The sequence below is a fragment of the Pogona vitticeps genome, chromosome 5, assembly GCF_051106095.1.
Source record: "Pogona vitticeps strain Pit_001003342236 chromosome 5, PviZW2.1, whole genome shotgun sequence".
Classification (NCBI taxonomy): Eukaryota; Metazoa; Chordata; class Lepidosauria; order Squamata; family Agamidae; genus Pogona; species Pogona vitticeps.
This window is the reverse complement of record NC_135787.1, coordinates 48309473-48333514: the sequence shown is the minus strand read 5'-3', so window position 1 is coordinate 48333514 and position 24042 is coordinate 48309473. Positions and strand designations below refer to the sequence as shown.

Sequence of the window (24042 nt, the reverse complement as noted above, 5' to 3'; positions counted from 1 at the left end):
CGAATGAAAAACCCTGGAGCGTATTTTCCTCTTTTCCCTCTTTTTTTTTTTTTTTTAAGAAATTGGTAGCTTTATTCAATTAAATATCACCTTAGGCTTTACTCGTTAACCCGCCAATTAATTCATATGTTTATATATATGGCTCTGTAAGACTGATCAATGTACAAAATTAATTGCAGATGAAGTTGATTGTATAAAAGATTTAATCAAAGTAATATTCTCAATTTAGGCTTCCCTATGCAGCTAGCCAATTAATTCGTATATATGTATATAGTTATATAACTAATCAATGCATAAAATGAATTGGATAAGGTTGATTGTATATACAATTAATTCAAATAATATTCCCAATGGAGGTTTTACTATTCACCAGCCAATTAATTCACCTATTTATAGATTTAAACCCGACTAATTAAATGCATATAACATCAATTGTAAATACAGTGGAGTGTAGGTAATTTTTTCTCATATAATGCGTACAATTTATGCTGTACTAAGCACCCAGACAATTAATTCAGCTCTTAGTATATCATATAAGGCTAAATAAATGTATTAAAATATGTAAGTAGGTAATAGTAAGTATACTACGCTTTATTAAATCAGCAATGGTCAGTAGGCGGTTTAGCACTCAACAAGGTACTCCCTTCGTCAAGGAATATATTTATCTGCTACTAATCAATGCAACAGTCCAGCAACAATTCCTGCTTCTGCCCAATGCTGTGTAATTAAAGTGCTATGGCAGCGCCCGGTACTAGGCAGCCCCGCAGCCGGATGTGGCTCGCAGCGTTTATTGCGTTGCGTTCAACAACAGTGGCCGGAAACCAGCACCGCCGCAATGGGAAGGCGGGTGGGCGGGGCGAGAAAATTGGCGGGAAATTTGAAATTGCAATGGCGCCTGGCGCTCCGACCGGACAAAATAAAGCCCTGCGGGTGGTTCTCAACCGCAAACAACCGTGGATCGGTGCCCTTTAGGCGCCGGCCGCGGTACCGAGCGATGCACTAAAGGGAGGAAGGAAGCCGAATCAACAATTCCTGCGTAGAGGAGGGACGGGGTAATCCTAGAGCGGGCTAGGTGCGACAAACGCTTGCGGCGCCGCTTATTAGCGAGCGGTTCGAGCTGAAGGAAATCGCCGCCTCCGCCGCTAGATCGTTAAATCAGGCGAGGCGGTGTAGCCCGCCCTGGCGCGGCGCAAAGGGAGAAGACCGAAGGCAAGACTCCCAGGGCGATCTAAAGTACGGAGAAAAAAGGGGGGGGAAAGACGAATTCAGCCGCAGTAGGTGTTGCCTGTGGTTCCTCCCCGGGGAAGCCCCTCTACCGCTTAGGAATCCCTTTCCCGCGCTCTATACTCAGCCTGTGGGAGGAGCCGATGCTTCTCCCGATCCGGTAAAGCTGGGCTGCCGACGAGCTCCGTTCCCCGCTCCTTTCCGCTGCTGCCTAACCCTCGCCAAAGTAATCCAACAATGTAACAGTCGCCGCGCAATGACCCAGTCGCTGCTCGCCGACCACTCTCTTTCCAGCTCGGGTGCCCGAAAAGAAGAGGGCGTTCCGGAAGGGGAAGGCCCTTTAAATACCAGGGCTTTCCCCTCCCACCCGGAAGTCGCGTTGGCCCATCTCGCGATATCCCGGGTGGAGGGCAAGGCCAGCCTCGCTGTTCGAGGTCATGGACCCTCCAGCGGCTGGATCAATTTCGTTGTTAAACGGGGCGCCCGTTAAGCAAGGCACCACTGTACAGGCAGCTGCACTGATTTCTGTATCTCTGTGTTATGTGTGGGGGACCAATGTTTTGTGTTGCAACAGAGATAGCTCACAAGAATACATTGTTGCTGGGAAAATCTATTCCACGAGCTGAACACTTTGTTTTAAAGCTACTCTGAAGATTGGTGCTAAACTCATAGTCTGGGTGTAGACAACATAACTTATGGTAGGTGAAAAGTCCTGGTGCTCAGAGTCCGTAAACTCCAATTCCATTGTAACATTGTTGCCATGACTTGATAAAGTAACAGTTTGTATGGATGATATATTTTATTGCTTGGACTACAGATCCCATAATTCTCCATTCTTGGAGCTGTATGTGACAAACACGTGACTCATGTGGGAGAAAGGTCTCAACCAGAAGGCTTGCTTTTCCTTTTCCAGTGCAAATGGGAGCTTTCTTTCTGATCAGGTAGCTAGATGAAGGCAGACCTAGAGAAGTCTCAAAGTTGAGACTTTTCTCTCAGGTGAGTCACATTTAGGTGTCCATTAGGTGTCTGCTGGGTAGAGCTGATAGAATGGAGAATTATGGGATTTGTAGTCCAAGAAATAAAAAAAAATCATCCCTTCAAACTGTTCTTCACCTTATCAAGTCATGGTAACAAATCTGAAGATCTCATCTATAACTTGAATAAAATAAAACAAATAGAGGAATGAAGATTGTGAGAAGCAAGAGCATAATGAGGTTCAACACATAGTAGAGAATGAGAATGAGCCCTTGGGCCCCATGACACACCAGATACAATGGACCCTTGACTTACGGAATTAATCCATATTGGAACGGTGGCTGCAGGTCAAAAAGTCTGTAGGTCAAGTCTCCATTGACCTACAGTGCATTGAAAACCGATTAATCCCGTAACAGGCCATTTTTGTTCCATTTTGGTTTTTTTCTGGTCTGTAAGTCAATTCTCAGGCTGCAAGTCAAACCTAAATTTTGCGGCCAGAGAAGTCTGTAACTCAAAAAGTCTGTAAGTCAAGCCGTCTGTAAGTCAAGGGTCCACTGTATTTGTCAAATTGCATCCTGCCCTTGGACAGAAATGAGTGTTGGAAGGGGTACAGATGACACAAGCCTTCTGTTCTAGACTTCTTCCAGGATATACTTATTTATGTAAATATTCCAAGGTGGTGGTGTGAATAAGAAGAATTGTGAGGCCCATGCAGCCCCAGAGTTGTTATTGCAACTCCTGAGACCAGAGACATTTTCAACCACAAATGTTTCGGTGAATTTTAAAATCCAAAAACCAAGAGAACCAAAATTCAAGGGGAACAAAATTTTGCATCTCTCAAACTATGTCGAGGGGGGCAATGATTTACCCACAGAGAGTGATCAGTATTTAAAACTGGAGCACTGGAGAATTGCAACACCAGAGAACAGTACCTTCCTTCAAAATAAGGTGTGCCCCCCTTTTCTTGTAAAAAAAATACCTTGTATTTCTTTGTTCATGTAAAAGGTGGGATTGATCTTCCAGTCACTGCTGGTTTCATTTGGAAGTGCTGGTGGAGCCCCCAAGGGTTCTGGGGCAGGAAAAACTGCCCCTGAACTCCTGGAGCTTTATCATCTTTGCTCTAAGGAAAGCAGAGGGGCTGCATCAAATTTATTCCTGTAGGGGCAGCTACATCCATGGGAATATGGGATGCATTTATATAGCTTTCCTCTGAAATTTTTACACATATTACTAAGTTGAATTTTTGAATCTAGTTTCCTGATCCTCTTCCATCAAAGCCACAGTGTGTACATATAAGGCCATGTGTAATTCCAAAGCTTTTGGAAACTTAAGACAAGTGATGGGAAATTGGAGGCATATGCTATCATCAGAATGAAGCATTTCAGCTGAAACACACAAGAGGAATTCTTATACTGTACTCTTCATTGGAAGAGGTGGTGTGCTGACACACTTTTGCCCTCTTGAAAACAACACACAGCAGAAAGGAATGCAATTTCAGGCCAGTACTTAAACAAATGCAGATGTTCCTGGTAATACATTAAAGATATATTATTAGCATGTTATTTTTGATAAAATGTGAAATTTGGTCTTCTTCAGAAGTCCCCACAATACATAATATTTTCCTAGCTGGATTAGATAAATAACTGACCAACGTCAGTCTTGAATATTTTTAACTAGCTATATAAAACTATGTTTGTAACAGTCCACATACAGGGAAATATCCAAATGGATATTTGCCTACACAGATTGACATCATGCTCCCTCTCCACCACTGCCACTATTGTTCTTCATATGTCAGTTTTAATCTCTGATGGTTCACTTTGTACTTCAGTCCTTCTGGCCTTCACCACAATTCTGCTCTCCTAGACTTCTGTTTGATAGCATTAGGCCATGATCTCTGCTATATTCCATAGACTACACAAGGTAAGTGGCTGACGAGAAATACACTGATCTCAGTTTCCAGATAATTCCCAGTCATTAGACATGTAATTAATAGATAATGACAACAGAAATGCAGTTGTGGCACCTTATATTTTTATGATATCAGCTTTTATGCATTAGAGTCCACTTCAATAGATGCATAAAATATATATCTGGGAGTGGTCACTGAGAAATGAAGTAGTAAACAGTGAGGCTGAGGAAAACAAAATGCAAATGGCCGCCGGGTGATTGAAATGGTTCCCCGCTGTGTTTAGGGATGGATTCCTCGCTATACAGGCAGCGAAAATGGCTGCCGTATGGAGGATCTTTGCTGGACGGTGAGTTTTTACCCCATTGGAACGCATTGGTTTCAATGCGTTTCAATGGGGTTTTTATTTTCGCTTTACGATGTTTTCGCTTAATGGCAATTTTCCTGGAATGGATTATCGTTGTTAAGCGAAGCACCACTGTACTCATTAAATCTCTTTTACCTTGAAAGCCCTACCAGGGTTGTATAAGTCAGCTGTGACCTGACAGCACAGAACACATACCATTGGTTCTATCTTACATAAACAGAATTCACTCCTTTTTAACAGCAGCAACAACACAGACCTAAATCCACTGCTGCAGGGGCTTACATTCCCTATCCTGTTCCTATTCTCACCTTGCCATGATTAGCATTTTTTCTTCGAGACCTAGCAGGAGAAGTGAGTCAGGTCCCTGTACCTTTACAAACCATATCTGGAGAAGCCAAGGGTTGCAGGCTGTACATCCCTAGAAAGTAGTGTATAACATCTTCTTTACACTCTTGTAGGTTCATTAGAAAATTGTAAAGAAGATAGTATACACTATGCTGTTGCTTCCCTGATTATGTGTGTCCATCAGATAGTGCTCCCCACACTGTGCTATGCCTTCCTATTACACAACTTTCCTTTTATCATAATCCAACCTTTTCCCTTCTAAATTCCATCATTCCCAGGCTATCCAAAGTGAATTAAATGGGAATTGAACTGGAAAACATTGTAAGCATCAAGCTAACATGCTCACTGTTAGATGATAAGTTGCCAACAGTTCATTATCCTTTTCAGTATGGCAGACGGTACTTGTGAGCAGTGCATACAATTATGCATTAAGCAAATCTTCGAATTAGTGTGCTAATTGCAAATATCTCGAGGTGTAAAAATATTTTTTAATGTGTTAACATCTGCACATCTTGATTTTTTAAAACAACGTTATGACAAATTTGAAACTGATTTAATAACTTGTTTAAAATGTTTTGCTTCTTGCATATAACCAGATGGATAAGGATTTTTTTTAACTTTTCAATTTTTTTGGCAGGGTAGTGCTGCTGAAAAGAGTGGCATGTGATTGTGTTACTCCAGCTTCGGTTTAACAGCTTTTCATCTCAAATTATTATTGTAGAATTGCAATTAGAATGTGTCACTGCACTTCACATTTTGAATAGTTTAAAAAAGAGGCATGAACAGGAGCAGAATGTTCTGTTTTCCTTCTGCGAGAGGGACTGAATAGTTCACATATGAACTGCCACCCTCCATTTAGAGAAATGTTTTACACAAAATTAATTTCCTAAAGAATCATAACAAAAAGAGTAATTGCTGTGATAGTGTGTGCATCGCTCCTATATAACATTATAAGCATTCCAGAAGAAAAGACTGGTGATCAAATGTAAATGAAGAACACGCACATGCATTGTGTGTGCATGTGGGTGCATGCATGTGCTTGTGTGTACGTGTGTCTCAGGGAAAGAGAGTTTTTGGCAATAATCCTGGGGCACTTGTTCATAAATGCAACATACTGACTCCATAGTCCAGACCTGGGCAAAGTGCGGCCCAAGGGCCACATACGGCCCGTGAGTTACTCCTGTCCGGCCTGCCGGTCGTCACTCCAGTCCGGTGTTCAAGCATTTGTTCAAGCCCAAGACAGACTGGATTTCTCTCACTGAACAAGTTGAACATCAAAACCATTTATAGCTTTTTGTCTAAAGTTGATCAGTTGCTTATCTTTTATTTTTAAGTAAAGTTGGCTCGGCCCCCAACACAGTTCAGAGTTTTCATGTGACCCTCTATAGAAATTATTTGCCCAGCCCTGCCATAGTCTAAGGCTTGTTCCCCATGCAACCTCCATGACCTAAGCCACTCTGAATGCCAGAAGGCAACAGAGCCATAGCTTTTTAGTCTCCCAGTCCCAGAATGGATCATCTGTAAAGGATGTTCCAGTGTTTGTTTTCTTCTAGGCGTACCCCATTACAAAATACAATAGAACAGCACAACATCCTGTAATGATGGCATATTTACATGTCCCAACCGCTTGTTAGGTGATGATGAATATCTAGGTCACTTATATTAATTCAACAACACTATGTTTGTCTGTATGCATTTAAATATTGTGGTGATTTGTGTATGCCTATGCATTGGGCAAGGATGAGCAAAGGAAAGCCATGGAGGAACATGCACATGAGACAGTTGTTGCAACCTCAGGCCTACCACTCTCTATTGTTCCACCCAACAAATTGTTTTCCCTTGCACAAGATGGTGAATCAATGATCTTGCAAGCCTTCAGAATCTGTGATTGATTGATTGATATCCCACCCAAGTAGTAGCTAGGCTACTACTCTGGGCAGCTAAAAAAAGGACACACACTCATAAGCAATGATAGTGATAAAAACAAAACAAAAGGAAAAACAGGGTTTCGGACAAATACAGGAATCAGTTGCAAACCCTCACGTCCATGTTTAACACATTTTTTTTCAAAACTGATAATGGTAATCTAGGCACAGGGGGTTCTTAGAGCTGAAGTCCAAGAACATCTGAGGACCCAAGGTTGGGACCCACTGCTCTAAAGGCTAATTTAGACAAGCCTCAATAAGCAGTCTCAGCCTTCCTTTAGCATGCACTCAGACCTTTATCCTATAGAATGTCTTTTAGGCCCAAATATACACATTACCTCGAACATGCAGTTTCATGTCACATATTCATTCTCTCTCTCTCTCTCTCTCTCTCTAACTGAAAAGCCATGAGGATGAGGAGGGAGAGTGAACAGGAAGTGGGTGGACAAATGTCCTCTTTTAGAGGGGACAGTCCTTCATTTGAAGGGCTGCCAGATGATAATCCTTACTTGGAAAGTATTCATAAAGTCCAGTCCAAATTTGATTTAAAAAGGAACACCCAGAAGGAAGGAGAGCAGGGACTTTAAAGTTCCCCATCCCCACCTGGACAGCAGGTGCTAGCCTCCATCAACATCAAATGGCAGCTCAGGAGAGATCAACAGGTTGTACTTGTCACATAATCATTGGCTCCCCACTCAAGTGAGATCCATTGTCATTCTAATTAAATTATAAAAATATATATTATGATTTTACATACACACCTATAAATAAATGCCTTCCTTTTGGGTAATATTTATTTGGTCACAAAAAACAGCTCCAAGGGCGTATTTTTGATGAGACTATAGCATATACATGGGTGTGAGTATAGGATTCAGATGCCTGTCTGAGCCTCTGGACCTTCGTGACAAAATGTTGTTCATTCAACACTCTGCACAGTTATCATTTACAGAAAAAAGACGGGGGTGGGGAGAAAAAAGACATGAAGAAAAAAAGTAACATTATACCAGGCATATGCATAACGTCATGTGCAGTTTGGCCCTTAACCATTATTCCTGTTGCATGAAATGCATACACAGATAAGTGTTTTGCAGCATGGGAATTGTAATGCTTATGACATTGTGTCCAAATATCACCAGAGCTGCAATGATTGCACCTGTTTCCTCTGAACGATCGTTAATAGCTACCAATTATAGTATTCACACCATTAATAATTCTTGTGAGAGTGAATAAAAGAGCCTTTTATCAATGAAAAACAGGAAAGATTACTAAGCTTATTTTTTGAGAATGAACATTGCAGCCTTTGCTGCTTCCCCACCACTTAGTGTCATTTTTATATGTATTCTCGCAGTCATATGGCAAGTTACAAAACAGGCAGGCAATTAAGATGTTCATGGAGGGATGCCATGAGGAAATAGAACAATTGCTAGAGATATGTTAACACAGAAGCTTAACACAGGAGTATCTGCAGGGTTTTCAGTCGAATTACTGTTTACTTCCTTTGCATGTACATTATGGAGATTTCCCAATTCGACCAGTGACAGTGGCAGTACAGGAATCTCTCCATGCTTCATGTCTTAGTCATGTAAACAGAGAGAAGTGATTTTCAGTTTCCTGATAGCACAAGCCACCTGCAGCTTATACAAATTATTAATGGTGTGAGTATAACGTCTGCAGTAATTGGAGTTCCTTGCAAACAAGACCTCCTGATAGATCTTAAGTTTTTCTCTCAGCTGTCCCTTCACAGTGCTAAAACCAGACACTGAAATATGCAGGCATAACAACTGTGGGTCTCTCCATCTATTGCAGCATTTCTGCTTTGTTTTGCTTTTTGTTAAAAAAAGTCATAAAGGAAATTAATGGAAGCTGCCAATCCAATACCCCCCTGACCATAGAATGATTGTCAGATAGGAGTCCTTGGCACCATAGCTTTTTCTGGAAGCTACTTGTGAAGAAGAAAATAGGATTTGCTTAGGTTGCATTACCTCGCAGTAATTTGAAGCCCAGCTGGAATCCATAAGTAGCAATCAGCATTGTGCTTATGACATCACCATGGTACTGAGAGACATCCACCCCCACCCCCAGGCTAGGGCAACAGAAATGTCATTCATCAGCTTAGGAACACACACTGACTCTCTCTCTCTCTCTCTCTCTCTCTCTCTCTCTCTCTCTCTCACACACACACACACACACACACACACACACACACACACACACACACACACACACACACAGAGAGAGAGAGAGAGAGAGAGAGAGAGAGAGAGATTGCTTTGCTTTTGTGGACAATTTCAAACAAAGGACAAGGGAAAAATATATACAGTGTTCGCTGTCTGAGTACTATTCCCCTAAGTACTATTAAACATCTCATTTCTGGAGTATTAGTGTTAGACAGCATGGAATAATGCGCTCTCCCTTCTTTCCTCCTCCCACAAGGGATAAGTAGATTAGCTGCTGGAAATAAACATATCAACTATATATCACATTTATAAATGGGTGTTTGTTACACGTAGAAAGCCTTTTGAAACTAAAGATAATTTCCCTCTTGTTTCCAAGCTTTTTCTCTGAAATTGTATCTCCTTTCAATATCGCTAAATTAAAAGACAGCAGATTCTGAGGAATTGTTAATTTGTATTTTGCCTCATGTTCTGTTTTCTACATGTGTCTTCTCACACTGTGCTTTCTTTAGCACAATCTTCCCTCAGATATTGTGATGACTGCAAGGGCTTGCCAACATGAGATGTTAGATGAATCTTTAACATGCACAGTCTCTCTCCTCACAAAATGCAAATGATATGCATTAGTGGTGTGATAACTGTGGAGATCTCAACAGAAGATCATCTCACCAGGAGCACTCTTGAGGTATATATTCCTCTGAAACAGACGTGGTTGGTCACCAGGTCAGTAGAGGAGACCACGTCATTATATCTGCTCACTCTCCCACCCCATGGTTTGTCTAGAAATAGGAATAAGAAAGCAAGCATCCTGGGGCAAACAATTCAAGCCTCTTTCTGAAATATTGTTATTCTTCTTGTCACCTGAGTCTCACCTGTAACTCAAATTAGTGGTAGCACACAAATTTCCTAACCAAATCTTTTTGGCATCTCCTATGCTCTAAAGGTAATTTTAGGAAGGTGGGATCAAAGGTGAAGATACCAAAGAGAATATATGTTTGCCTCATGAAACCTGCAAATTAAACTTGCTAGTGACAAATTGCAAAACAAAGCATGCTAAATGCAAGATACGTAGAAAAAGAAAATAATGTGATATGATAGACATCTTTTATCACTTGAGGAAGCACCTGTTCTAAAAATGCTACACAGATCTAGTTTGACACTAAGGCATCTGAAATAGGGATCACTTTTCCTCTATCTTCAGTCAAATTATGTTAATTATGTAGTTCCCATGCTTTCCTCAGAGCTCTGAGATCATGTTTTTCTTATTTCATTGATAATTTAGAGCAGGAGCAGGCATGCTTAAGGGTGCAGGGGCCAATTTTCCAACCCCAGGACCCTCTCTGGGCCATACCCCTCCTCATGTGAAACCAGAAGTAACTGGAAAGTCACTTTCCCTTTGAAGGAGGAGCAGGCCCTTTTCTGCAACATGTGTGGAGTTTCTCTCAGAAAACAAAGGATTTGCCTTTTGTAAGGTACAAATCAGTAGAAATCACAACTCCTATCTTTGCCCTAGGAGAGTTGATGAACTATATTTTGGCCTTTTCCCAAAGTTCCAGGCACAGATTATTCTCCATCATATAGTATCTCCAATATAGGTGGTTCTTTACAAAGAATAACAGGACTTGTCCCTAATACACTCTAAAAATAGTCACATGGGAAACAGCAGCAATAATGAAAAGGGGAAGGATGTTCTGTTGCTTCCGTCACATGTACTTAGTTTCAATACTCTATTGTAACTACAAGTAAAGTCAATGGCTTTCTTGAACAGAGGCTTTGAAGAGGGATTTTAGGGAAGTAATCTGATTGAAGAATTGGAAGGCAGAGTTCCAGGGCTAAGGGGAGCAAAGGGAGAAGGGCAGTGTTTTTTACGGAATAGATAAGAGTGACTTGACTGGCTAGGAGTGGTTAAGCTGAACAATACCTGCAGCAATATAACACCGAGTGCAAAAGCAAACAGATAAGGAAGAGTGAAGTATTGTTCAAAATCTTTATAAACGCCTTGGCAGAATGACTACAAGGATATTCATCAAACTCGTGGAAGACATAAGTACTGTTAGGTAAAGTCAATACCTTGGAGAACAGAATCAGGATTCAGAGTGACCTTAACAGATTGGAGAACTAGATCAAAGTGATCACCACAAATTTCAAAAGAGATATATGATAAGTTCTATATTAGGCAGTAAAAATGATATAAACATATATAGAGTGGTGTAAGGGGATTGCTACCAGTGCCCTAGGCAGGCTGTCTGATGCCCTAGCTCCTGGACCCCTAGTTGGCAAGGGAGAGGAAGGACAGATACCTGTAAGCAAGCTGGTTGATAAGGACCACCTGCAAGGGGGAAGGGCAAGGTGGAGTCTTGGAAAAAGAAGAAGAGCAGGAGAATTTAAGAGCTTTCTTCAAGGAAGTGGAGGAAGAACTAGAGACTTCAAACAAGAAGATGCAGGGAGAGGCTGTTGAGGCTTGGGATCCCCAGTTCTGTGTCTCAGCTGAGGTGGAGGTTGCCTGGCAAGAGGAACTCTGGGCTGAAGTCCCCAAACTCCACCTGTTGAATAAAGGAAGGGGCTGTGGATGAAGGACACCAGGGGCAGGACTCCAGGAGCCTACTGTATCTCTGACATGACATTGGCACCCACCTCATCCAATAGGAGCAGTGGCACCCACTCTGACCCAGCTGTTGCACCAGTGATAAAATTGCTACTGTGAGAAACAGAGGTGGGTCCAGAAGGAGCAGAGGAGGAGGTACCAGTACCCCCTGCCTGGCTGTCCTTCAAGATAATTTGACCAAGGCCAAGACTCCTATTCCCTTCTTGGTTTGTGAGACCAGGACTCTCAGCATTCCCTGTGGCTTTAACAGGAGACCCTCTTGAAAGGACATTGTTTGGAATGTTAGTGCAAGGAACTCAACTCTTAAGGAAGCTCCAGCAGAGTTAAGGATGGTGTTCCTGTTCTGTTGGTTCCTCAGTTGCAGTAAAAACTGTTCTTGGTTATTCTCACAACCTGGAGCCTCTGGAGCTATTGCCAGGAGATCTAGCTGCTGCTGGCACCAGCAGGGGTGGAACCAGTAGTGCACACAAGTGGGTAAAAAATGGCTTGTTGTAACATGTGTGAAAAAGATATCTTAGTGGATGATATGCTAAAGAGACAATAGGATAATATGGAGCCGGGGGGAGGTAATGCAATTCTAGGCAGCATGAATGGATATGAAGTGTCTAGAAAAAGGGAAGATGCCTGATATCTTAAAGGGTCTAGAAACCAAGCCCAATGAGAAGTGCCACAAAAATGAGCTTCTACATAAGGATGTATAACACCCAGTGACCTCTGTCTGAGCCATCTCAAGCTCTATAGTGCTTGGATTATCCAGGAAAGGTATTCAGCTTTATTTGGGGGAGGGAGGACTCATGCAAACTGAATGCTGCTGGTAATGTATGTTACTTTCAATTTCCTCTTCCTCACTGGAAATCATGGCTCAGCTTTTTAAAAGTAACCCCACAGATGGTGGATTCAACACATAAGATCAGGGGATGTGCCATCCCATGGGTAATTGGTGGTTGCTTGTTCCACTCCATGGTAATCTCCGAATCACACAAATACCTCAGATTTGGTGCATTTCATATATGTGTCCAAAGAGAGCAAAAATCTCTACCACATCTCTTTACCAGCTGATTGTCCAGGATCATGACATTTAATGGACAAGAAACATATTGCTTCATGGCTCCAATGTCATGCTCCTGCTGACTGCATCCTGAAATACAAAACACAATATCAACATTATCGTACAAGCCTCAAGGAGTTTCCACTGAATTTATCCTAGAAAAGAGCGCTGAAAGACAGGAAGCATTTGCTCAAGATACATTATGAAATTAGATCGCTTCATTAGCTAATGGGACTATCAGAATAGCTTGTATCCTTTTACTTTGAAAAAGGCAGTTAGTCCTTTTGTTCTCTGGAACAAGGTTTAAGAATGTCTCCAAGGAGCCCTTCCAACCCTTTTCTAGTTCCATTGCCTTATTTGAAGTCTGGGACAGAGCAGTCTTCTACTTATTGATTGTTAAAACCAAATATCTCAGGAAACTCCTGTCCTCTGAAGATGACAGCCACAGAGACTGTCGAAACGTCAGGAAAGCTTTTGCGAATTTATTAATATTTCCTGAGATATGTATTTTTGAAGGCTTTCACGGCCGGGATCTGATTGTTGTGGGTTTTTCGGGATCTTTGGCTATGTTCTGAAGGTTGTTCTTCCTAACGTTTCGCCAGTCTCTGTGGCCGGCATCTTCAGAGGACAGCACTCTGAAGATGCCGGCCACAGAGACTGGCAAAACATTAGGAAGAACAACCTTCAGAACACGTCCAAAGTGCCCGAAAAACCCACAACAACCAATATTAATAAGCTTTGTCATTTTTCATTAGGACCTCAAATTTCTGGGAAATACATTGTGAAGGACAGATTCTCTCTTCAGCTTTAATTTAAAGTCTTGCCCACATGTGTGATCTCAACTGAACTATGACATGATCTGTCTGCTGGTTCTTCACTGTTCCCAGATTGAAAGCCCATTTGTGGTAGGAAGCACTGCCAATAATGACATCTAAAAGGGAAAATAATTATTACCCTAGGTGGTGGTTTGACCCCATAATAGGTCTTTGTCTCTCTATAGTGTTAAATATGGATGGTGGGGTTTAACATTCATTTGTAAGAGTTAAGTGAACCCAGCCTTGCCAATAATAGAAATCAGCATAAATTCTGAGAATGACAGAATCTTATTGTCACACCTGTAATTGTTAATGGTACCAGAAACTGTACTGGACCAGCATGATCTTGGCCATGCAGATATAGTATCTACACATGTAATAGCCACAGGTTGGCTACTTAGATGTTGTACTGCAACATCCATCAGCCCTAGTGAACATAGCTAATGCTGAGGAATGGTTGGAATTGCAGTGTAACAACACTCAGAAGAACTACACTTTCACCTGCCCTGGTCTATTCCAATGCAGGGAGGTCTTGAATGAGTGTCTTTAAATTGTGTTTTTTAACATAATTTGACTCTCCAAGGCAACTTAGAACAAAATGGTAACTCAATCTCTTCCATAAAAATTGCTAGTACATTCATTCTCCCTTTCCCATTTACATTACTTTTTAAAAAACACAGGTGGAAAATACATCTTCCTCCTGATCCACAGTACTTGAGTTGGGTAAGCTTCCCAAACTATCATCCTTCTGTGCCATTCATGGCTAGGTCAGAAAGGTCATCTTGTCACGTGAAGGTAGGTTTATTTCTTCTTTTACCATTTACATTAAAGGTTGTGAAAGTCGCATAAATGTATTGACAATTCAGCAGTTAAAAATAATCAAAAGGAAGTCATGTGATGCATCTTGATATGTGTTCAATTTGCCCAAAGTAGTAAAAAGGCTTATCAATTGACCTTTAAAAAACCTAACAAGCCTACTATATATTTTTTCTTTTCTCTATTGAATCTTTTTCAAATGCTTTTGGTTTCTTTCTGTGTTAAGTTTGTACAAAAAAAAAATTATTGGGCAGCAGTCAGGCACAAAGGGAACAGTGGTATGCTTATTTGCAGTCCTTCAGACACCTGCTAGGCAGTCAGCCCCATTAAAGTCCAATGAGACTTAATTCCAATAGCACAGTATTGCGCTATTTGCTTCACTTTTAAGTGCTCCCAGCTGAAATGAGTTGTTAGTATATAGCTGGCTTGCCAGTTTATTCACAGTACAGGAAGTTTTCTTGTTAGCATCAGCATAGAGGATTCCCCCTGTCTCAGGGACTTTTGGCAGACTGTTGTAATACTGGAAGCAAGAAATCCAATTTAGCTGAGATTACATTTATTTTTAAAGACTTGACAGTCTCTAGTAAGCTTCCTTGCACTATCTTGACCTTGCTGAATTCCTGGCTATGTGCAATTAATCATCTGCAGTTCTTAAGAGCACCCCCCAGTCCTGCAACCTGGAGAAAGAGACATGCGCCTTTGACGTGACATATTTTACATGGTGGTTTGCCAGCATGTAGATTATCAGCATGTGGTCATTAAGCTAATTTTCTGCAGCACCAGAAGTAGGTCAAAGCTTTGTACTTTGCTTGCCAATCCATTCAGCTCTCCCACCCACAACAATTCCACTTTACATATTTTAGTTCCACTTGGTCAATCTTTCTTCACAGACAAAAATGTATGAAGTTTATTCACAGCTAAAACCTGACTTCCTTTTTTATCTATTTACCACTGCCTCATTCTGTTTGCATTTCAGAGCTAAAACTGAAGATGCTTGAAAGAAAAAGAAACAGTCTTTAATATGTATCAAGACCAATGGCACATTCCTTTTTAAGTTGTCCTTTACTATGCACAAAAACAAAACAAAAACAACTGTGGAAAATGAAACAGGTTGGGGGGCAGTTCTGATGTAATGATGTGACTGAGTTCTAAAGAGCTGTAGCATACCAGGAATGAACAAACATGGTGACAGAGATACTGTAGCTTGATTGCTCCCACTTAACTCCTGTTACCAGCAGGAATGGCTGAACAAGCCAGGATACCTCTGTTCCTGGTTTGTTAGTTTTACATGTGAAACATTTTACTTCTTTCCTAATAAGCCAGAACCAGAAACCAGGATTTATTCTTGGGTTACAATTCTGCCAAATGGAAAATTAGCATTAGCTACGATGAGGGTCCATCTCTGCAGGAGAGGAGCAAAAAGAAAAAGCCAGAAATCAGTGCTTGGCCGTAACATTGGTGGAGGTTTCCTACTTCTTTAACTCATTCATGTCAGAAAGAGTAAGACAGCAGTATGCAATGGCACTCTTGCTCCTAGTAAGCTTACCATTGTGCTTCAAATTCAATTAGGTTTGTTTAGGATAAAAGAAAACATACCAACCAAATTGGAGAAGTGATTACTCAAGTCTGAACACTCACTCCATGATTTCCTTTTCAAATGAATACCATTAAAAACTATTGTCTGTTCAGATCACATTTGAGAATAGGGCATATACACATTATAAAATGCTGCAAACCTTCCTCATTATCAGAGATAAGGAAGGTCTGATGCTGAGGACTACAAATATGTGATTGGGTTTGGATTTTATTTTTAGACTCCAAAATTCTCCAAAAATTTCTGCAAACAGCTTCTGGAGAATAGCCATGGTCCCCTAATAGCCCTTACTTCCTGCTGCAATGCTTTCTGGGTGAAATCTGCTGCAGTACTTTCCGGGGGTAGTAGTCTTGTTATCCTTTAGGCTCTATGGAGCATGCTTCCTGAACCCCTTTCTCCTAGGAGGCGGCCACAGTCTTTTTCCAGGGAGATGAAATGAAATTGTCTGTAGGTGTGAGTGGGTGGCTGGAGCTCCCCCAATTCCATCTGAAAAATTCTGGGTTTTCGAGGGTCTTTTAAAAGACATAGCTCTACTGAGGACTTCCATGAATAGTAGGACACCTCCAGACATAGTGGCTGACTCTCTGGTTTTCAGTGTGACCTAAAACATGACAGTTTGTAGACACATCAGGGTTCATTAAGGACCACATGTTCTTGACACATCCCCAAACACAGAGGAAAGTAGTACTGGATGGGAGACACCACACCCTGCAGGCCACTGCAGACCATGGTGGCCAATAGGTCAGCCACACCCACCCAGAACCCAGGGGAGGTGGAAGCATCGGTGGGGCCTTCAGGAGGGTTGAAGAACTCCTATGTTACGACAGGGACTCATGTGCATAGGCCATTCTTGCAGGGTCCTGGCTGGCTGGCCAGGAGAGGTGATTAAACCACCCTAGCTATGGATGCTGAACTTGTTGGCCCCAGTAGAATTAGTGTTGGAAATTCTACCCCCTGACAACTGGATGGGCTGGGAGAGGATTGTTGTTGCTTCATCCTATACCTTGCTCTCTGGAGTCAAGAAAATCAAGGTTGGACATTTCAGTCAGTCTGAAACTCATGAAGATCCTTTCTGTGGAGGTTTTGCCCATCATCCCAACACTAGTAGAGGTAGTGGTGCTCACACCTTTCCACCTCATGTACTACTTACTGTACAAATATATCTTGTTTTCCCCTTCATTGTGCTCAAGACTAAATACACAACTGCTCTTCCCTATTTTATCCTCACCACAACCATATTCTGAGTTAAGCTAGACTGAGAGAGAATAACTGACCCATGGGTCATCCAGGGAATTTCACAGAGTGGGAACTTCAATGTGGATCTCCTGAGTCTCAGCCCAACACTCTGGTCTCAACCGTTCTCCACAGTAAGACTGGTCTCTTGTTTCTATCAGTGTGAATGTATAACTAGTAAAAAACACTGTTTTTTTTTAAAAAAATGACAGATTTAGGCATTCACTGATGAAACAATGTTCTCTAGTTTATTGCACCAATGCCACAAGAAAACTGACACACATGATACTGTACATTTACATCTCAAAGCATGAAGTTCATACAGTTTGGTACTGGTAGCCACTCCCCCTCCCAACTACAGTATTTGCATTTTCCCTCTGGTAACATACTGCAGCCACATAAATACATCTTCATCTAGCAGGTCACATGATATTTCCTCTAAGCAAGGCAACATGCTTCATTTATATATTTTTTAAAACAGTTGCTACATGTTTTGAAAGTCCAGCTGTTATTTTAGTGAGATGCCCACTGATTTCAGCTGTACAGTTATCAGTCCAGTGGGGATACTGGAAAAATCAAGGTATCAAACCTTTCAGAAAGCGGTTGCTGTGCTGATTTCACATGAGATACCCAGAATATCATTCAAATAGCAGACATCAAGCTATGAAATTTTCAACGGGTTAAGAAGTATTTACAAATTATTTACTTAAATGAACATCTATAATAATGAGCTTCATGCTTTTGCCTTTTGTGTCCATTTATTAAATGTTAAGACAGTTTTAGAGAAACTACAATTCTGCTTAACACTGTAAAATATGGTCCGTGAAAAGATGATGTGATTTGTTCCCAGCTAGGAAAGGAAAGTATGCCACCTGTTTTGATGTAACAATTGGTAACACCATGGGGAAAAAAAACTGTAATCTAAAAGATTTTGAAAGGTTCTTCCCTGTCACTGTCAGTTTTAGTATTTGTTATTTACATCACTTTTAAAGCCATTAAATTATGCAAATCAGAGTATATTAATAAAATATAGCCATGGAAACTCACTGGTGCAGCTACTGCTCTGGAAATGCTACAGCGCAATCCATCAGAAAATTCAACAGGTGCACTGATTTGAAGTTGCCCCCTAGTGGCAGCTTATTCTGAGGTAGCATTTATGAGGGAATAAAAAGAAGGCTTTTCTTCAAATACTGTACAGAATGAAACTACTTCTCAGTAAAACAATGCATTCCCCATTTGGGGTCATTTCTTAGTCTATGCATTTTGAAGACCACCATTAAGAGAGGAAAAGAAAAAAGAAAGTACACTTTTAAAAACATTCCAAGATAAGGGTGAATTGATGTGGTATGCATAGGAGAAAATTATGTCCTTGAAAATAAGAATTGCAGATCAATTCTGCTGTGGAACAGGATTGTCTGAACTGTGGTCAGTTTGAAGAAGTAATCACAAGAATGAAGAAGACAAAATGGAAGTTTTTATAATTCCCGGACAAGAAAACACTAATATTAAAGAAGCATTTAGATAAACACTGCATGAAATTTGCTAGTATCACTTGTACCAGTTGCCAAGTATGACAACATTTCTTTTTATACCTCATTAGCATTTTCAATCCTGTATGGAGATTTTATCAGACAAGTGGATAATTTTAGTATTGTGGCAGCCAGGAGCTTTTTGGAAAAAAGAGGTCTTCCTCTTTATTCTAATTTAATGAAATAATCTGCAGTGCTTGAGGGTAAAGAAATTACAACTGAACTTACTAGAAACTGAACCCTAGATCTGGAAACCTAAAAAGGATCTGTCAGTGCAGTAGTACAGTAATATTTCTTAAAGGTACATGGATATGATTAAATTCAAAACTCGCATCTCTCTCTCTCTTTAGAATCCAGGTGTACCAGAGTAGAGAAGGCACTGAGGCTAGTGCAAAAATTTCTGTTAAATCACATGAAATACCTGTAATTGTCCTAATAAATTATTCTGTCACTGTTACTATGGCTACTCTCTTGCCCACCCCCACCTCCAGGACAATTTCCTCACTGGTATACCTTCCTGTACATTTCAATGATTCACTTAAGAATGCAGTCTTGTCTCCACAGCCTCTTATTCATAGGGCAAATAATACCTTTATGCATTGAAACAAATCACCCAGAGTTTACGCCATGTACATAGCCATGCTGATTTTTTAAAAAATTTTCAACACATTTTTGAACTGGTAGTGCATGAAAAGTTATATGGTTTGACCTATATGTTGATAAGGCTAGGAAACTGGAATGCAAGAGGTGGCATTTGCATCAGGATAAGTTTGCAGTAGACATTCTGCCAGCCTACAGTAGCTTCTTGTGTTTTTGTTATTAGCATTGATGGAGAACTAGAACTTCCTTCTCCATGAAGAATACTGAATGAAGCTGCAGCTATCTCAGCCACCACCAAATTTCAGCATCTTGTTCCACGGAAGTGCAGTGCTGTAACACAAAAATGTGGGCATGCATACATCCTCCAGCTTGTCCATTCAAACATAGGAATGTTGATATATGTATATATGCAGATTAGCTTACAAATCCTCCATGGGGAGGACCAGAACAACAAGACAAGAGCAACAATAAGAAAATAACAGTTTGGTTTTCTGTTTCTTTAAGAACTGTACAGAAGCAGTGTATCCACTCATAGTGTTTAATCATTCTGTCTAGCAAAATGTAAGGTTGCATGACAGTATAAAAACCCTGAATGTCTTCAATATTATGTAAACTGTAATTCCAATGCCAAGTTTCCAGACAAAACAAAGGATAGGAAAAGTGACAGAATGAATTGCTGTCACCTGCTGCCCTCTCTCTGCTCCCCATCCTTTTGTGCTTGGTATCCTCTGTTCTTCAACTGTCCAATCCACTCACTTTGCTAAGGGGAGATTTTAGCTTAGAGCAGTATTTGAGCAACATATGGAGAATGAGTACTTGCTATAGCAGCCAGAAGAGGCAAGTCATTGGATTCAATCCTAGAAATAAAAATGATAAAAAAGATTTTCATTATGTAAGTTGCAGTTTAAAATATATCCACATGAATTATCCTTTTTGGGAAAAGAGACAGAGAAGACACATGATCAAATGAAACTTCCTGGATGTAACTAAAGCTACCTTATAACAACAAGGCTAGAAAACACAAATCCTCCAGGTGTTGAACTGTGAGTCTCTTCAGCTCCAGCCAGCATAGCCAATGATGAGGAATGGTGAGGGTTGCTGCCCAGCAACATCTGGAGGGCTACAAGTTGTTCACCTGATACTATAGTAAGAATGTAATCTTTTTACTTATCTACAGTATTAGTAAGCCTCACTGAACATCGTGGGACTTCCTTCTTAAGGCACAATTGTATATATTTAAAAGATAAGTCATATATATCTCTTGCATACCCATCCCTGCCATTGGTAGTTGCAGGAAAGGGACTGCCCTTCCACATGGCACCTTCCTATCAAGTGAGAGGAAAACTGGGATCTCCAGAGTCATTCCAACAATTCCTGAATGACTCTGGAAAGGAACAAAATTCTATCTAAATAAAGGCAAGAGTTTGGAGGCAGGGTTCGGCAGCAAGGAACAATCAATATTCAAGTGCAACTAAGCAACTGCATGGATCAGGGAAGGTCTCATGAGGGCACATATGGATTACAAGGTAAAGGAAAATATATGTTTAGTGATACAACAAGGTTAAATTCCAGACATATATTATTCAAACGACTGTCAATAAGTCACCTTGCCTTTAGCAAATACTTCTGACTCAGATACAGTAACAGAGATGGATCAACATTGCAATGGTCTAGCTAGTGGTCCCCAACCTTTTAAACCCCGTGGACTGGTTGGGGAAAGCGGGGCATCCCCCACGCTTCTGCGCATGGGCGAAGGAGGGCACTCGCTTGTGCAAAGGAGCGGGAGCGTGATCGTGTGGGCGGGTGCACACTCGTGCCCATGTGCAAAGGGCAGGATGGTGCTTGGGGCCCTTGTGCACATGTGCAAAGGTGTAGGGGAGTGCTCTTGTGTGCGCAAAGGGGCTCTGCGTGTGTGTGTGGGGGGGTGGAGGTCTGTCTCCATGGCCCAGTCCGGCTCAGGCCACAGACATCTGGTTGGGGATTCATTTTTTATATTTATATTATAACTACTCCTATGCTGAAGATTGAATTATTTGAATGTACAGTGCTGAAATTTTTTAGTTCTAAAAGTGTTCATTGCCAAAATAAATAGCACTACTTATGATCTCAGGGTTACAGAAATATAATGTACATGAGGCTGAAAACAAACTAACTGTTTCCAAGGCATTCATTTATTTAACCTCTTCCAACACTATGCAAAAAAACAAATTACACACACTTTTCATGTTCTAATACTGAGATGGCCAACTAGCAGACTACAGAGCTATTTTCCCCCTTATATTTGACTCATGTTTATTCATTTGTAGATTACCTTTCAACAAAAAGCTGCTCAAGGGGCAGCTTTCATTTGTATTTTTCCAAAGATTATTAATAAACAATCCATGCTGGATTTAAAAACAGACGTTAATTTAAAACAAAACAAAACACAAGAACTGCAAAATTCTCCATTAGTTCCTACAGGCTTAATGAACAGAAGCAATTTTTCCCCACCAAGGTCAAATGGATATACTTTACTGAGAGCATCCACAACCTTAGTGTAATAGGAGGAAATGTTCTGTTTTGACCTAATGACAACCTGAATTCACTAATAAGGCGGGAAATTGGGAAAAGCCATAGCGTTGTGAGTGAGTCTCTGCTTTACATGTAGAAGGTTCTAGGCTCAATCCTTCATTAATCAAGTTAGAGACAGGAAAAAATCATGCTTGAAATCCTGGGACGTATTTGCCAGCCTGTGGCAAGGGCAGTGGGCTAGATGGACAAACAGTCTGACTCAAGGTAAGTTGGTTTCCTATGTCCCTATTAGCCTAAACCAGGGCTTCTCTTGTAGAGCTGGGAAGTACAGTACAGTGGTGCCTCGCTTGATGAGGATAATCCGTTCCGTTCAAATCGCTGTTAAGCAAAATCCTCGTCAAGTGAAATGAAAAAGCCCATTGAAATGCATTGAAAACTGCTCAATGCGTTCCAATGGGCGAAATACCTCAGCGTACAGTGAAGATCCTCCATAGGGCGGCCATTTTCTGGTGCCTGTAATGCGAGGAATCCGTCCTAAGTACAGCGGGGAGCCATTCTAAACAGTAGGCGGCCATTTTGAAACCTGACAATCAGCTGTTTTCTGATCATCGTAAAGTGAAAAACCGGTTCCCGAAGCAGGAACCAATTATCGCGAAGCAATTTTTCCCAATTAAAACACCGTTTTGCAATCGCAAAAACTTCATCATTAAGCGATTTCCTCGTCTAACGAGGTAATTGTCTAGCGGGGCACCACTGTATATAAGAGAAGGAGTTTCTTCTGACTATTTTTGGGAGGGGGTTTGCTTTTTTTGGGGGGGGAACTCACGAGACAAAAAGTATCCTTACATACCAACTATAATTTACAAATGGTTTTACAAGCTGTTTAGTAGTATTGGTGGGCACAACTTCCCCTAGCAAATCCATCAGCAATTGGAATGAAAATGCAGTTAAAAATGTGCTCGTATTTTCATCCATATTTACAAATAGCAAAGGAGAAATGTTTTCAAATTTATGAACAAAGTACTGTACACATTACTACTACAGGCATCTCAGAAATGTGTATATTAATGTTCTGAACAATGTAACTGAGCAACAAAATGGTTGAAATCCAGTAGTAAGTCACAACTTGAATAAGTGAAGTGGGGATTTGATTAGTCAACACCTATACAAGGTCTACTGATTCAATGGGCCTACTCTAGCTGCAACTTACTACTAGATTTCAGACAGTACACACCAGGTTTCTCAAGAACTTTGTGAATAACAGATCAAACTTTCAAGCAGAGGATGTTTTTGGACTACAGATCCTAGTGGACTAGAGCACTGGCAAAGTTGCTTCAATGAGTCTGGGAGATGTAATCCAAAAATCATTTTTCAAAGCTCTTTCTGTAAATATACTGTAATCTGCTGTGCCTGGTCTGAAAGGCAAGTTGCTGCTAAATGTGGACAGTTAGGTTAAAGCCAGGAGTTGGGAACTTCTGGCTCACTGTATGTTCTAGATAGTAATTCCTATTAGTCCCAACTAACAAAGCCCGTTGCAAAGGACTGTGCAAGTTGTAAAACACAAGGGAGGGGGTGTCCAGAAGTCCTCTAACCTTAGGCTAAAGCCTTTCTCTCAGAAATCCTCTTAGGACAGCACTAAAGACTGGTCTGTTTCCCCCTGACCCCTGCCACACTAAGCAGGATTTTTCTCCCTCATCTTCCCTGCAAAGTATTTTCCTTGTTAAGTTTCAATTTGTTCACAGATTACAGAAGGCCAAGGAATCTGTTCTATATTCATACATTTAACAGCTCAGCTTGATTTCCAGATGGCTGAGTGGGACAGAAGCCCACCTACACCCACACTCTCCTTACAGAAAACCTGACAATGGTAGAACAGGAGGAGTATCCTGAATGTTTTGTACATGCAAGTAGAGGGAGACGACCTTCCAATTTTACAGAAGTTTCAGCACTTACCCCAATACCACTCCAAGTTCTTTCATATGAACTCTTGATTGACCTCGCAAATATTTAGACAACATTGTGCTTTTGAGGTACATTTCTTGTAGCCGATCCTCAAGATGCATCACACACTGTAAATGGGAGAGGAGCAGGCCAAAGTGATCAGATCCAACAGAATATAGCACAATAAATAGGTAAAGTGTATTACACATAAAGCCATGGAAAACAAAGTCATCCTCGCTAGGGTTTGATCTAGTTTTGTACATCACTGGACCCTGACAATATTTTTTCAAAGAGTCCTACAGAACTTGGTAGACCTCTAAGGCAATGGTTCCCAACCTTTTGACACAGTGGGCTGGTTGGGGGAGGACCGGGTCTGTGTGTGGGAAAGGCGGGGCAGCCCCTGCACTTGTGCGCATGCAGGGGCACTTGGG

General features: G+C 41.1%; 1 protein-coding gene and 1 non-coding gene across 4 annotated transcripts in view; one reads left to right on the top strand and one right to left on the bottom strand.

Moving 5' to 3' along the window:
* Positions 1 to 15249, top strand: part of SPMIP2 (sperm microtubule inner protein 2) — a 29524-nt gene extending 14275 nt beyond the window's left edge. The window contains exons 3-4 of the transcript XR_012087690.2: positions 14068 to 14182; positions 15180 to 15249. This is a non-coding gene — a transcript (sperm microtubule inner protein 2). The remainder of the gene's footprint in view (positions 1 to 14067; positions 14183 to 15179) is intronic.
* A 2007-nt stretch (positions 15250 to 17256) lies between these two features.
* FNIP2 (folliculin interacting protein 2) overlaps positions 17257 to 24042 on the bottom strand; it is a 63183-nt gene continuing 56397 nt past the window's right edge. For all 3 annotated transcript variants that reach the window (XM_020781410.3, XM_020781409.3, XM_020781411.3), the window contains 2 exons: positions 23624 to 23739; positions 17257 to 20016 (listed from right to left, as the gene is read on the bottom strand). In XM_020781410.3, the coding sequence (XP_020637069.3) occupies positions 19938 to 20016; positions 23624 to 23739 (195 nt within the window). In that variant the 3' untranslated portion in view covers positions 17257 to 19937. The remainder of the gene's footprint in view (positions 20017 to 23623; positions 23740 to 24042) is intronic.